The sequence below is a fragment of the Solanum lycopersicum genome, chromosome 11, assembly GCF_036512215.1.
Source record: "Solanum lycopersicum chromosome 11, SLM_r2.1".
NCBI classification, from domain to species: Eukaryota; Viridiplantae; Streptophyta; class Magnoliopsida; order Solanales; family Solanaceae; genus Solanum; species Solanum lycopersicum.
The window spans coordinates 58121414-58137052 of NC_090810.1; the positions used below are offsets into that span (position 1 = coordinate 58121414).

Below are 15639 nucleotides of genomic sequence, written 5' to 3' on the forward strand. Positions count from 1 at the left end.
GGTATTAGAGTTAGATGTGATTCAATCTGAGCCCTTATGGTTCTCGAGAAGTAGTAATTCTAATATGGCCTCCTTAGTGGCTCGAACAATTACAAGAATGAAAATAACTCTGGTCCATAAACATACGTACACTAGACTGAATAGAATATCTGGATTTGGACGGGAGGAGGGAATGATGGATGAGTTGCACATCCCACAATGATGAAATCAAAACCTTAGACTTATAGTATGGTTTGATCGATTGTTCTCTCTTTGAGCTAACTTTAAAATCTCTCATTTTAAAGTTACTAGAATATTTCATTTCGAATTTGATTAAATTGTAATTTCGTTATATGCAACCATAATATTATTTATGTCACACGGTGGTATTATTTTTATATAATATGAAATAACAATGTCGAGATTTAAAATAACAAAATAACAATGTCAAGATTTTAAATAACAAGGAAAATGTCTTTCAAGATCATTTAAGAAAATGAATATCCTATTTTTGTTTAATAGTAATTTTGGTGGTTAAATAAACTTTAGGTAAATAGGTCAACTCATCATCTTTATTTTTATTTTTTTAGTAAATATCACGAAATTTTAATTTTAATTTGTAAAACTTCACGATAATAATATTTTCCTATTAAAATAATTGAAAATTGGTTAATATTTGCGATTTTTATCCACCAAAAGGTGTAAGCCCACTTCATTTCTAGCCACTTTTAATAACGGGCCGTTACATATGTGGCCATCTCAAAGTAAATAAAAAGCCCAATTACAAAAAACCCAAATAGTATATTATTTCTTTTGTAATCATACCAATATTAATACAATATTGGATTCACATAGAAAAAAAAGGACAAATCAATTAATATAATTTAATTTAGGATAAATGATAAAATCTCACCTTTAAGTTCTCTTATTACCATTATCCTCTATTAGTTTTACAAATTCCCAAAGTCCCTCATTTTATTAATGTATCAGCGCATTAAATTAATGTATCTCGCGCATCAAATAATGTATCTGGTGCATTAGATTAATATATCTCGCGCATCAAATTAATATATCATGTATAAAATGTAGATCGGATTAGTGTATCATGTATAAAATGTAATTTATTTTACTTAACGATTAATGTAACTCGCATATCAAATTAATGTATCAGCACTTATATTATTGTATCATTTGAAAATTTTTTGTAATTATAAACTTATAAGGGACAAATGGTAATTTTGCCCGTGATTTCTCATTGTGTTAATCTTTATATCCATACTAATACAACTGTACAAGGATTAATATCATACCATATGTTTTGTTTGGGCTCCCTTTATTGAATATGCTATCTATCTTAAAATATTTATTAAATTTACTAATAATTATATTCAAAAGAATTAAAATTCTTAATTCATACTGCCTTCGTTCCATAATAACTTAACCTTTGAGCCTTTTTTTTTTCAAATTAACTTAAATTTTCAATTTTCAAAATTACGTTTAAAATCTTCTTCCAATTTTACCTGTTAAGTTAGTATTGAAATTAATTATTACAATTAATGTTTAGTTATTTTTGTCAAAAATTAATAAAAATAAAAATAAAAAATTATATTTGATATATAATAATCTACTTTTCTTAAAAAGCGTAAAACACCTCAAACTTAAATTATTACGAAGAGATTAAACTTTAAATCATAATTTCGCACCAATCTTTCGACATACTTTAGGAAGGTGCATGGTTCGTAGAATACACTTTTTTTGGTTTTAGTCTTTTCGAATTTTTGGTTGTTGTGAATTAAAGATGATTTGTTTTTTCTTGGGTTTTGGAAACGAATATTTTGATATTCCACAAGGTTAAAAGCGAAGAAATTTCATTTAAATCCTTTTTCTAACTATTCCTAGTCAAGAAAAAAATTCAAAATATATTTAAATTTTAATTGAAATTATTGTAAAAATCTCAAATTTTAGGTAGAATTTATTATTTACTGACAACTTAATAGTGTTGTTTTAAAGATATGATGCAATATTTATGATGTCAACGTAAATATCTATATATCTTTAAAATACACTATTAAATATTATAAATGAATAATAGGTTCTGCACAAACTTTGGAATTGATATAACATATATATTTCAAACTATTTTCTCCTAATTACTTATCTAATTTTCTTTATTCTGTTTGTCCCATTTTATTTGTGCATTTCGACAAATCAAGAAATGACAATTTTTTAAATTTATTATATTCTCAATTAATTACTTAAAAAAATTAAAATATTAAAATTTTAATTCGTCTATTTCATAATTAACAAAGCCAAAATAATAAACTCACTATTATTTCAAAAGTTCACATGTCATTTGAGGACAGATGAAATATATGGAAATAAAGGAAAAAAGTACAACAGTTGTGTTTGAAGTATTTTGGAAGTTAGTTTATCTTTTTTTTAAAAAAAATAAAAAGCATTTATCAACTTTGACAAGTTGTTTTTATTTTTTTATTTTTTTACTATAGTGATATTAAGTTTATATGTGCACATCTTAATTATTTTATTGAATGTCTACTATTTTTCTCATATATAATTTTTATCATGTTATATGTGGGATGAGAAATGAGAGATGGCAGTAATATAGTATAATAATATAAAATCATGGTATAATATTATAATATTAATTTATGAGATGAAATTAAAGTTTTATTTGGATATGCGATATAAAATTTTGATATTGTATATTTTTTCATAAACATAATAGGTCTGAAACTATTAAAATAGCACCAATTGTTTATTTAATCTTATCAAATAAATAAAAGATTATGAAATCGCATAATAAATTATTACTAAGCTATTTATTCTCCACTTAAATAATTATTTCAATCTAACTTTCAACCTAACTTTCGTTTCTTATCAATATATTTGAGTAAAAATGAAACATCTTTCATGGGCTCTTAAAAGTTTTATTATTTAACAATCGTGAATGTGAATTAAAGCGATCGGTGATAATAAGTTTTATGTCGGTGAGAATAATAGATTTAAAAAATAATGTTATAATTATAAATTTTATTTACATGCGAAATAAATGGTCAGTAAATATAACTGTGGGGTTGTTTTAATAAAATATAAACTTGTGAATTAATTTTATATTAAAATATCTCAAATCATGATATAATATTTCCATATAATTCCATATCATAGGTTTTGAAGAATATAGAGTCATCTTTCATGATGAATTCATTTTCTTTGTTTCTGAGAAATTTATTTTTTTTAGTTTCAACTTTTTCGATTATGAAAAAATTGAAAAATATTTTTCGAAACAGATCACCAGTCTCCTCTTTACCAAAGACTATCATAATTGATTTTATTTCTTATAAAAAAACTTCTAGATCTTTCCAATCTTTAAAGTAAATTATTTGTAGCAAAGTTCTAGTACATTCAGCACACTCTTTCATGTTGTGATGGCTTAAGTTTTGATTAGGTATTTATTTATTTATTTACATTACTTATTAGTGTCTTCCATTTGTTATTCTATGGTTATAAATTTTTTATTTATAAAGACTTTGAATTTGAACATTGACATTAATGGGAGGATTTTTTTTTTAAGATGACTTATTATAATTAACAAGCAATTGATCATAATAATTAATCCTAATTCTTTACCCAAAAACAACTATGATTATTATTATAACATTAAAATATACTAATATTATAAAAGTTCTATAAATGTTCGATATACATAACAATATCTAAATTTAAATAGCGATGAATATAACATCACTAATTTTAAATTAAAAGTATTTTATTTCTCAACACGAGATTTTCAAAAAAGCTTTAAGTATAATCAAATCAAAAATCGAATATCGACATAGGATTCCATCTATCCAACTAAAAGTCATGGTCTAAGAGGTCACATTGGCTATAGTTGGTATGCTCCTCAGCCTTAAACACAAAATTTCGAATTCAAGTCCTTCATATGAATTCATCTTAAAACATTTTATTTTTAAGTGAAATTTTTCGACGTAATTTCAGATTAATCAAATTTATAATAGACACTAGGCACCAATTGGCAAAAAAAAAAAAAAAATTCTTGGACCCAATGTTATGTCTAGTAAATCAACAACAAAATAATTAATTGAATAGATTTGATTCTCTTTATTCCTATTTCAAACCAATTTTTGAGTACATTATTTTTTAGTACTATTTTTTTTTTGCTAGTGCATTATATTTTTGTTGTTTATGGTGGTAGGGCAATAGCTCTTAAATTACAATTTTGGGGTCCATTATTCTTTAGCTCTAATTGCTCTTTTAACCTTTTTGTGTTTTTTTTTGTCGATATTTATTTTAAAGTTCGATTAATATGATATTTAATGCTTATGTTGTCCTTCTTTTATTGACGATCGATTAATTAATATCTATATAGTGTAATTTTAATTGCGCATGTTTATTTGAAAATGCCTTTTTTTAGGACTATAAAATATCTTTGTTTTATAATAAAGTTTATATATTTGAAAGTCAATAAAAGACTTAAAATGCGATGAGAGGAGAGGTAAGATAGAAGAAGATAGTTTCGAGAAAGGGGAAGAGCATGCGGTGATTTCTAAAACGATACGTAATAGGTGCAAGACATAAGGTTTGAGTCATACAACAATAGTTCTGGATAAATCTTGAAATTCGTATATTAGACGGACACATTTAGAGCACATAATCATACACGTATCACGTGAATTTCGCAAAATGTCTATTTTTTTTCATGTACCTTGATGAATGCATCTCGTGTTAAGAAAAACATGAAAAGTAATTATGATTAGAATCTAATAATAGGTTTAAAAGATTAATCATTACACTTACAATTTTATTTTATTTTTGAAATATGACTAATGCCTTTTCTTTTCCTTTATCTTTAGATTATTTTTTCCCCCCACTTTTATACACTTTTATCATTACAAATTTAGCTTCTTTCTTAAACTATGCAGCTTTTTTTTTTTTAACCTTATTAAATCCCTCTATTAAAAATTTAAATTAAATCTTCACTTTCCCTTTATCTTTCTTTTTCTCTTTTCTAATGGATAATTTTTTAACAGTTTTTTAAATAAAACTTAATTGTTTCTAAATTCCTTTATGTTCTAACCTTCTTTTTTTTTGAAAAAAAAATTATTATTACTTTTATTGTGCAAAATTAACATTTTAATATTTTTTTGCGCACTTTCAATTATATTATTTTGGTGAAAGGTCGAATTTGACCCTAAACAATGTTTCAATATTTTTGTTGTTATCGTTAGCCTATTAGGGCAAAGTCGATCCATTTTAATAACAGTAATGATATAAATCAGATATTATTTTATTAATATTATAAAATCTTAGGAGTTATTTTTTTTTGTTTTTTTTTTGGAGGGGTGGGGGGGGTGGGGTTGGAGACTAGAGTGATATGAAAGGACTTTATTCATCTAAAATTTAATAGATTCATGGGGGTTACAAAAGAATTTAATGTGTCTTTCATCTACCTACAATAAAATAAATTTATCCATACCAACATAAAAAAAAAAAATAGAAAAAAGAAGCTTATTGGCTATTTGCAATTAAATTCTCAGTATATTAATTTTAACATATTAATAGTGATACTAAAAATAATATTAATTGCAAATGTAGAATTTTTTTAGAAAATATTTAAAAGGGACCAAAAGTGTTATTATTAATTATTTTTAGTAGTAACTATTTTAGGGATAGAAGTTGGTGGGTCGATAGTAGTTTGGTTTTAATTTTGTAGGACCATTTCCACTATATCCTTTTAATTCTTTTTTAGTCCACCCATTCAACTTTTTTTTTATCGAGGGGTCGTTTCGTAAGACGTATTAAAAAAATAATACATGTATTAATTATGTTACTATTTAATTATTTGATAGGATTCTGAGCTTATGACATTAACAAATTATAATATTAGTAATATCAGAATTACTATTATATGAATAAATATAATTAAAAATAAATTGTTGCTGAATACATTAAATCAAATAATGAATAAGAAATAATATCAATATAACTCGTTTTAACATTTTAATTCACCCTATTCAATAGTGTTTTTTTTAACTCTACGTCTCTATCTAACTAACAACTCTTGAGAGATAAAATAAAACAAATCCTACATGATCTATTTTTTTTTTAAAAAAAGTTAAGTGTAAGGTAATTATAAGTCATTATTATAAAATATTTTATAGCTAAATATTACGTAGAAATAAATTTCAATTAAGTAAATGAGTTTTGAATCACAATTTCCTTTTACTTAATAGAATATGGGATTATCTAATACTTTTTATATTTACAATATTAAAAAAAATAGAAGCTAAATTTAAATTCTATTCTATATATTCTTAGAAACTTAGAATTCAATGAATATGAATTATTATATCTTAATTAATTGTCTTATCAATCATCAATTCTAAGGTTACAAGAAACTGAATAAAATAGAAACTTATATGCAATTTATACCAAATTTATATATAAATAATTCTACTTGGTCAAACTTTCATTAGCAATGTACTTAAATATAGTATATAGTTATTAAATTCCATATACTATAATAAAAAAAAACCACAATTTTTTAAAATTCATTTTTTTAATTGATAGTAGTATCTCAGATGAACTGGCAGACAAATAATAAATTAAAGGGCTAACAACATTTTTCATCCCTCAATTATCTATAAATTTTTTAATTTTATAATTAGTTATTATAATATCCAATTAAACACACTTGGCTATATATAAATTACTTACATTTTTTTATTTGAATTTCTTGTTATTTTTTCTGCTTCAATTATCATATGATGCGTCTTTTTTTCAATTATTCTTTACTTAAATTGAAAATATATCAGAAATAAACTCTCCTATCTTTAAAAAATAAAAGTTAAGTTGTGTACACAATATTTTCAAAACTACTTGCGAAAAATAAAAGTTAAGTTAGTGTACACAATATTTTCAAAACTACTTGCGAGATATTGATTACGTTATCGATTTACCGTAATTATTTATATTTTTAAAAATAATTTAAATATAACAAAATATTTTACACAAAGGACTAAGAAAAAAATAGAGATATTGAGTCTGATATCATATCGATTAAAATTAAAATTTATCAATAATCAAGAAATAAAAAATAATATGCCTTAAATTAAAGAAATATAAATTTCTTTGACATTCTTCTCATCTCATTAACTTTCGAAATTTAGTGTACAACAAAGAGAAAGAACTAAAAAAACAAAAATAATAAAACAAAAAAACAAGAAAACAAATTGTATTTAATACTTTTCATGTGCTTGTCAGAGAAAAGTGAATTTATACTTCATTTTCCTCTGAAACTTCCTATTTATAATAAGGTCAAAAAAATAAAAATAAAAACACTTCTCTTCATTTTCCTCTTAGTTCCCAATTTTATAAAAAAAAAATGAGAGATTTTGCTTCTTGTTTTAGTGAAAATGCAATACAAACTACTTCTTGTTCTAATTATTATTCAAAAACTTCTTGTTTTCCTCAAAATTCATCAACTACCCTTTCAACACAAAACAATGTTACATGTTTGTACAATGTTATTTTATCCAATAAAAAACATTTGTTGATCATAGTTTCATGGTCCAAAACAAATGTGTCACAAACTTTGTACATACAATTTGGTGATAATCCTTCAAATTCCTTCAAAATTAGCGCGATTTCGAAGAAGAAAAAGGGGAAGAAATCAATCGAGTTTGATTCTGATGATGATGATGATCGTAAAAAAATTGAAGTTTTCTGGGATTTATGTGATGCTAGGTACAACAGCAACAACAACAACATGTTTGGTGTAGAACCAATTGATAAGTACTGTGTTGTTGTTACATTTGATTCTCAAATTGTACTAAGCCTTGGTCATGATATTGAAGAAAAGATATTCAAGAATTGTTGTACTTCAATTGCAAAATTTAGTTTAGTGTCAAGACAAGAACATTTTGTAGGCCACACAATTTACTCAACAAGGGCACAATTTTGTGAGAATGGATCAAAACATGATATTTTGATAAGTTGTAAGGGTGAAAATGAAGGAAAAAACATTCATTATCAACAAGAACAACATAATTATCCTGTTTTGTCAATTTGTATTGATAAAAAGATGGTGATTAGAGTGAAGAGATTACAATGGAATTTTAGGGGAAATCAAAGTATTTTTTTGGATGGTTTGTTTGTGGATGTTATGTGGGATGTTCATGATTGGTTCTTTGATTCAACAAACTCTGGTTGTGCTGTTTTTATGTTTAGGACAAGAAGTGGATTGGATAGTAGATTGTGGTTAGAAGATAGAGACAAGTTGATGCACAAGAATCAAGATAAAGTTGAGTTCTCATTCATGATCTATGCAAGTAAGACCACATGATTTCTTCTCGATTTTTTTCGTTTATCTGGTGTTCGATATACCAATTTTGCGTTCCTAATATCTGAGGAACGCTTTTTACAAAGACTTGAATTTGAACCTGGAGTTTCGTTATAGTTATGGATGAAGAAAGAAATTTTATTCATCGAACAACAATTCTGAATAGTATAAGAGCAAATAATTGAAAGGTGATTAATTTCTTCTCTTTTATTATATATTTAATTATTAGATAATTTCTTTTTTTTACCCCTTTAAACCTTTTTTTTTTTGGTTTAGATTTCTTATTTTAATTTATAGATTTGTATGAGTTTATATTAAATCTATCAGGAAAGAAAAAGAAAAAAAAATGGAAGAAAGGGAGAAGACTTATTCTTTTGATTGACCTAGTTAGAATGAATGTAACTTTTTTTTATATATATAGTATAATTTAAGAAGTTCATAGAGTTTTTGATCTTTCGGTTATTGATAAATTTTAATATCTGACTTAGCATATTTAGTTTTCCTTTTTTAATCTTTACTAAAAACTATAGATAATTTTTCAGAATTATAAACCGCTTCCTCATTTAATTAATTTTAAAAATTTAAAACTACTTTTTGGAGAATACTCCCTTTTTCTTGAATTTATCAAAGTGGATGTGTAGATAAAAAAAAAAAGAAGAAAAGAAGGCATCTTATACCAATAGTATAAAATTTGAATGCAAAATTGTTGTTTAGTTTGTGCTTTTGGATTTTCCAATTGATTTAAAAGTTGTGAGTGCTATTAGCTTTAAGAAGACAAGTAGGGCTTTTAGAATCAATTGATAATGATTTCCTTCATGTTAGAATCACGTGAGGTGGAGTCAGGATTTTATGATAATATATTTTAATTTCTATAAAAAAAAATAGATTATTCGATTTTGAATAAATATTATAAAATTTAAAATCTATAATGCAAATATATGATCGAACACAAAATTATTAGATTACATTGAATATATAAGTGAAACTATAGTCCGCCCCTTGGTGGGGAAAGGGAAATTTGATTCATTGATTCGTATTTCCGAAACTAGGGACGTAAAGTTTTTTTTAAAAATATTTTTATCGAAAAAATTAAATTGTATATATAAAGTCAAAACTATTTAACATATATACATTATATATTAGATATTTAATTCTCGTAACTTTTTTAGTTAATGTGTTTTACTTCTCTATATTTTAATTCATCCGAACGAAAATTCTGACTCTGTCATCACTCGCAGTTATAGTAAGAAGTATGTTTGGAGAATAAAATGACTTCGTAGGCTTTTGGTGCAACGATAATACTCACTTAAACTTTATTGTCCTCTTTGACGATGGTTCAATTTCCCTCGATTTCTGAAAATTCATAAACTTTAAAATTTATTTTGGAAATATCATGACAATATTAAATTATGTGTAGATACACAAAGATACACCAAAATTTAATATGAAAAAAAAAAAAGTGGTACTGTAGCCAGCAGCAATAATAATGAAGGATCACAAGTTTTTTTTTGTAGTTTTTGTCTGAACAATACTGACTATAGTTTCACTGGCAAATTAGTACACAACTCCTAAAGACAACCAACAAAAAGTCGTAGTCGAGTGATAAGTACTTCTTCATTCTTAATTAAGAGGTTTTGAGATTTATATCTCATAAATACGAAGTTATCGTTATCAGAAAGTATTTTACCCTTTAAGAATTTCGATGTAAATCTAAATTCAATTATACTTTAATAAAAAATATAAAACGTCGAAGAACGGATTTTTTAAAAAAAAACTCCTAGAGACAAAGGGGGGTGGGGTGGGGTGGGTGGACCATGTATAAAAATGGGGCTTTTTCTTCATTAAATTACAACTTGTAATTATATACATCAGACAGTCTGTTATTGATAAGAAGAAAAGTACATGAAAATTGATTTTTTATTTTTTTTTATGAACCCCATATTTTAATTGGTATGGTACCCACTAGAGTGATTGTTATATCTTAATTTTAAACAAGTCGAGATTGGCTATGTAACGTCTATGATAGAGGATGGATCGATGAGGACAGGTTAAAAAGAAGAATTGATAGGTTCGGAAAAATAAATGTATGTGGTACCTTAGATAAATTTTAAGTCGAAATGAAATACGAAGTGAAGTCTTTTTATAATGCAAGTTCACATGATAAGTTTGTTTTTGGGCTCAATGATAATGTAGTCCAAGGGACAAATGAATCGGGTCATTTCCACTTTTCTCTCTATTTCGTGTTGGTCTTAAATTTTTACTCCTAATAATAAATAACTTTTTTTTGTCAGACATAAATTTATATTTTCACATCACAATACTTCACAAGTCGTGCCCCACGCCCTTAAGGATGTATACCCGACTAGACATAAGTTTGATTTTTATAGACAAAAACTAAAAATCAATCTATTTAAAGGACAAACCGTGCAATTAAATAAATTGTGGGTTTAGGCTACGACTTCTTTCATGTATATTATTTAGATTCACCTCATCCCTTTTTAACATCTTCGATACTGTGTATTCGTAGATGATATATACACAGATTTGCTATGTATTACCACTAGAAATCAAACCATTGATATTGAACTTGTGAATCGATTCATATAACTCATCATAGTTTCTTCTTTTGAACTCCGCCAGTGTCAGCTTGCTAACATTACCGCCTCAAAATCAAATAAATAAAAAAGATTTTAATTTGATAACAATTCACGTAAAACTAATCAATTCACGATAAATTCAAATTGGTTCTAAAAAAAATAACCTCATATACTTGATATACATATCAACTTTGCTAAGTGAATGAACACATCAATTTATCAAAGTTGGTTGTGAATTGTTTTTTTCCATTTTGTGTAATTCTTTTATTTTTCTTAAACACCTTAATACCAATATGGGCCACCAAGACAAATTTAATGTTGTTTCACTTTCAATACTGCTGAAAATTTCTCATTTTTACACTATATATCAACATATAAATATTGTTGTATTAAAATTATACTACTCAACTTCTATATTTGGATGTTGCCTTTAATGATATTATATGATCACGATGTAAATTCAAATTAATCGAGTAAAATTGAATTCACATGATCTAACTTTTATTTGGATTCCTACAACAACTTAAAGTTAATAATAATAATAATAATAATAATAATAATAATAATAATAATAATAATAATATTAACCGTCAAGTATTATAAATATTTGGTGAACTTTTAGTAAATATCCAACATATATTTTTTAATGCATGTATATAAGAATAGGAGCTCCAAAGCAAATATCGAACACTGAATTTTATAGTGATAAAACGACATGTATAGTGAGCAAAATCATTCTCATTTGAGATAAAAACCTAATAGATACGTCACATGGGTGTTAACTTACTATTAATTATATTATCTGTTTTGGATCAAAACTTCTTATTTTCGAGGACATTTCTATATCAAACTTGATAAATCATTAAGTAATATTATTTCTCATTCTTTTCACAAATTTATTTCAAAATTTCATTATATACACGAAGCGGGAGTAGTACTTTTGTGTATCATCGATTTGGTTCAAACATCAAATACAAATAATTTCTTTTATAAAGTCTACATATATTCTATTCGATTAAATCCCGCTTATAGAATTAAGGAAAGATCATGAAAAGGGAGAAGAAAAAAAAAAGATGAAATTGAATTCCTATTATTAAAGATAGAAATAAAATTAGCTTACTAATGAATCAAGAAATGATAATAACATAATTTGGTCGAATACTAAATCAAGTTATTAATTATTTTTCTCTCCTACCAGAGTACGCAATTTGGTATCGATAGCAGAGGTAAAGTTAGAATTTAAATTTACTACTTGAACGAGTTAGGTTATGAATAATTTCAAATATGGTCAATTAAGATGTGTTATTCATGATAGATCGTTATTTTAGTTTAGGATATTTTTATACGAATAGCCAGATAGATTTATTATACATTGATTATACAAATATTATACACATGTTACCTATTTTTAATTTAATCAATTTAGTGGACAATTATTTTGGTTTACTTTTCTTATTTTTTGTGGTTTTATTTTTAGAAGTTGGCCACTTTTTAGACCAATATGTTGAATATTATTAGTTTTGATCTAATTTTGAGAAATTGATTAACTTCTAAACAAAAAGCTACAAAATTAATTTAATTTTTTAGAATATCTAAAATCATAGTAATTATTTTTAAATGATTCTCTAATTTCAACTGTATCACACAAATTAAGACTGACACAATAACATGTATTGGGCTCATGCTGACACAGAATCTCATATATATATATATATATTTGGACAATTTAATAATTTTCACTCAAATTTGACGGTGTATTTTAAAAAAGGGAATATTGTATGAAATATCAAACTATAAATTCAAATTAAACGTTATTACCACATTTTCATTTAATTCTAATATCTAACAAACACTTCACCATCGCCTCTCTCCCAAAAATCTCGCTCGCCACTCTCCCTCGCCTCTCTCACTTTATACTTTGTGTAAATCAGTCAGTGTTATTTACATCAAATTGACTCATGGGGAGGCTTTAGAAAAGCCCAAATAGATTAATTGACAAAAATAGATAAAAGTTTCTCCCTATAATTTCATATAATACTATTTTTTAAAGTTTGATTTTGCAATTAAACAACAAAAAAATGTTTTTTTGTTAGGTCATGAATTACCACCAACAATCCAATTGGAATTTTCAGTTACGGCGAAATAAATATACGAAGAAACCAGAAGGGATTTAGATGAACTCTTTGCGCCCCTCAAGCTCCATTAAAGTACTCATCATTATTCCCACCAAATTCTCTTTCTTTTATTTTCTACGCATGATTTAACGTGTTATGATAGGTTAGTTTATCACGTTTTTATTAGGTTATTAATTTATTATGATTGTTATTTGATTGGATAGATATATATATTTGTATATATTTTTGCACTTTACCCAATGAAAGAGTCAATTTTAACAAAGAACATATTATCATCTATAAATTCTCTAGTTTTCAACCTCTCAACAAGACAATTCTTCTATGATCACAAGACATGATATTGCATTTTGTTTGCCTCAAATTTTGGTCCCTACCACATGCACATTGTTGAGTACCATATTGGTTTGTTGGAGTGTCTTCTTATATGGTTTTGGATAAATTTTCTTCTCGTGATCAAGCGTTCAGATCGAGTTAGATTCAATGTAGCATCAGAGTCAGACTCATCCAATTCTTGTTTCACCTTATATTGTCCACACTCTGGATATCCAGTTTTGGGTGTCCTAGCCTCCTAGGGTATTGAATCCCACCGTTGAGTCCCACACCAGAGGGTGGGAGGTAAAGTTATCTCTTTATATCGTATTTGGACAAACCTTGCTCGTGAACTTTTGGTGCATAATTCTATGAAGAAAAAAGAGTGTGGATTCATATAACTTTAGGCAAACAATGACATAACTTTACAGCATGATGAAAAGCTTAAATTCAACAATGTATTCACTAAAAAGGGCTGTATATCATGTCCCTACTTGTTCCATAAGGTGTTCCAAGTAGTAAAGTTTAGCACATGCTCATACAAATTAAGTGGAAAATGCACCCCACCACTAGTAATTTTCACTTCTTGACATATATTGAAACAAGAAGCATCTTGGAAATCTTCATCAAACACTTTCTTAGCTAATGTCTAGTCATGCACCAGTGTTGCTTTTTGGAGGATCTGACACACATTTATTCGTATTTTTAAAGAGTCCGAGCAAGACAGATCTCGATCACACTATTTAGCTATGTTGCACTGACTCTATAAATGAATCCACACTTGTGTGTTGAATCCTCCAAAAAAGTTACTTATTTGACACACACTAGAACCTAGTGATATTTTTAGCGAGTTCGACCAACATATTCTTTCGGTACAAGATAACAACAAATAATTTCATAAATGCCAAATTCTCATTCTTTGTCATAGAAAGTAAGTTAAAGTAAATATATCTTTGTTTTTACACATGATAGTGATGAATTTAACTACATTAAAACCCCTTCAAGATGATTCAAAAGTACAATCAAGAAAAGCAAAGAGAAGAGCATAGTACCACTAGATCTCTTAATTGCACCAACAGAAACCTCCACCTCTGCATACAAAACACAAAATTTGATGTTTAAAACAAAAGTAAAACTAACTTAACAACCTCCCACCCTAAAAAATGAAGAAAAAAAATAGCCCACAGATGTATAATATATGTATATTTAGTGTATAAAACATGTATATAAATATATTTTTGTAGCCAAAGTGGCTAAATGTGTAAACTTACTACATTCTGTTATATGGCAAAGACATCTCAATCCAACTCCACAATTCCCATGAGGTTTTCTACACTCATCACAAGGATTTGGTACATGATCAACATCCCAAGATATCCTTGTCCCTAACTCAATTTTCACATTTTTATAAACTCTTCTATAATGTGAACATTTCATTTCTTGAACATCATTAATCATCAAACAAGAGAAAGAAGGATGAGAAATAGTTAAAAGTTTGTTTTTGTAATCAATTGAAGAGATTTGGAAAAGGCCATCAAGAGAAGTTTTAAAGTATAAAGTGTTTGATCTACAAAGGACAAGGCTCTTCAAGAAAGATGAATTTTTTGAGTTTTGAGTAACAAATGGATCTTCAATCTTTATGTTTCCACAATACATTTGTGTTGATTGTGAAAAGGAAAAATTCATAAAAATGATCAAAAAGACTAGAAAATGAACTTTCTTGATCAAGATTTCCATGTTTTGTTTGTTTTTTGCTTACTTGATTCAAGATTTGATCTTTTTTACACTTCAAGAATGGAGTTATGTGAATATACAAAAAAAGTAATAATAGATGAAAGGTTGTAAAAAAAAGAGGAATCAAAGAATCAACTTTTTCAATTTGCAGGTTAAAATATTCTATCTTTTTGTTACTTATTATATTCTTTTCAGCATCATAAAACTTTAGGATAAAATATAATCACCTTTTTTTTTTAAATAAATAAAAATCTAATAGAATATGCTTTAGGAACGCTAAAGTTATCTCTGCATGACCTATAGTTCACGATTTTCAAGACGTGGAATCAAGGTGGATCGTTACATTACATTTCATTGGGGTCATGAAGCAACAGTAAAGTTATTTCTATATGACCTATAGTTCATGATTTTCAAGACGTGGAATCAAGGTAGATTGTTATGTTACATTCCATTGGGATCGTAAAGCAACAGTAAAATTATTTTTATGTGACTTATAGTTCACGAT

The 15639-nt window shown here is 26.3% G+C and overlaps 2 protein-coding genes across 2 annotated transcripts; one reads left to right on the forward strand and one right to left on the reverse strand.

Moving 5' to 3' along the window:
• The first annotated feature begins 5344 nt into the window (after positions 1-5344).
• On the forward strand, positions 5345-8802 carry LOC101249043 (uncharacterized). The gene has a single exon (XM_004250973.5). It carries the CDS (start codon positions 7403-7405, stop codon positions 8360-8362), a length of 960 nt encoding a protein of 319 aa, XP_004251021.1. The 5' UTR covers positions 5345-7402; the 3' UTR covers positions 8363-8802.
• A 5570-nt stretch (positions 8803-14372) lies between these two features.
• On the reverse strand, positions 14373-15274 carry LOC104644768 (uncharacterized). The gene is made up of 2 exons (XM_010315030.3): positions 14672-15274; positions 14373-14491 (listed from the first exon to the last, which is right to left on the reverse strand). Exons 1-2 carry the CDS (start codon positions 15135-15137, stop codon positions 14385-14387), a joined length of 573 nt encoding a protein of 190 aa, XP_010313332.1. The 5' UTR covers positions 15138-15274; the 3' UTR covers positions 14373-14384.
• Positions 15275-15639: the final 365 nt, after the last annotated feature.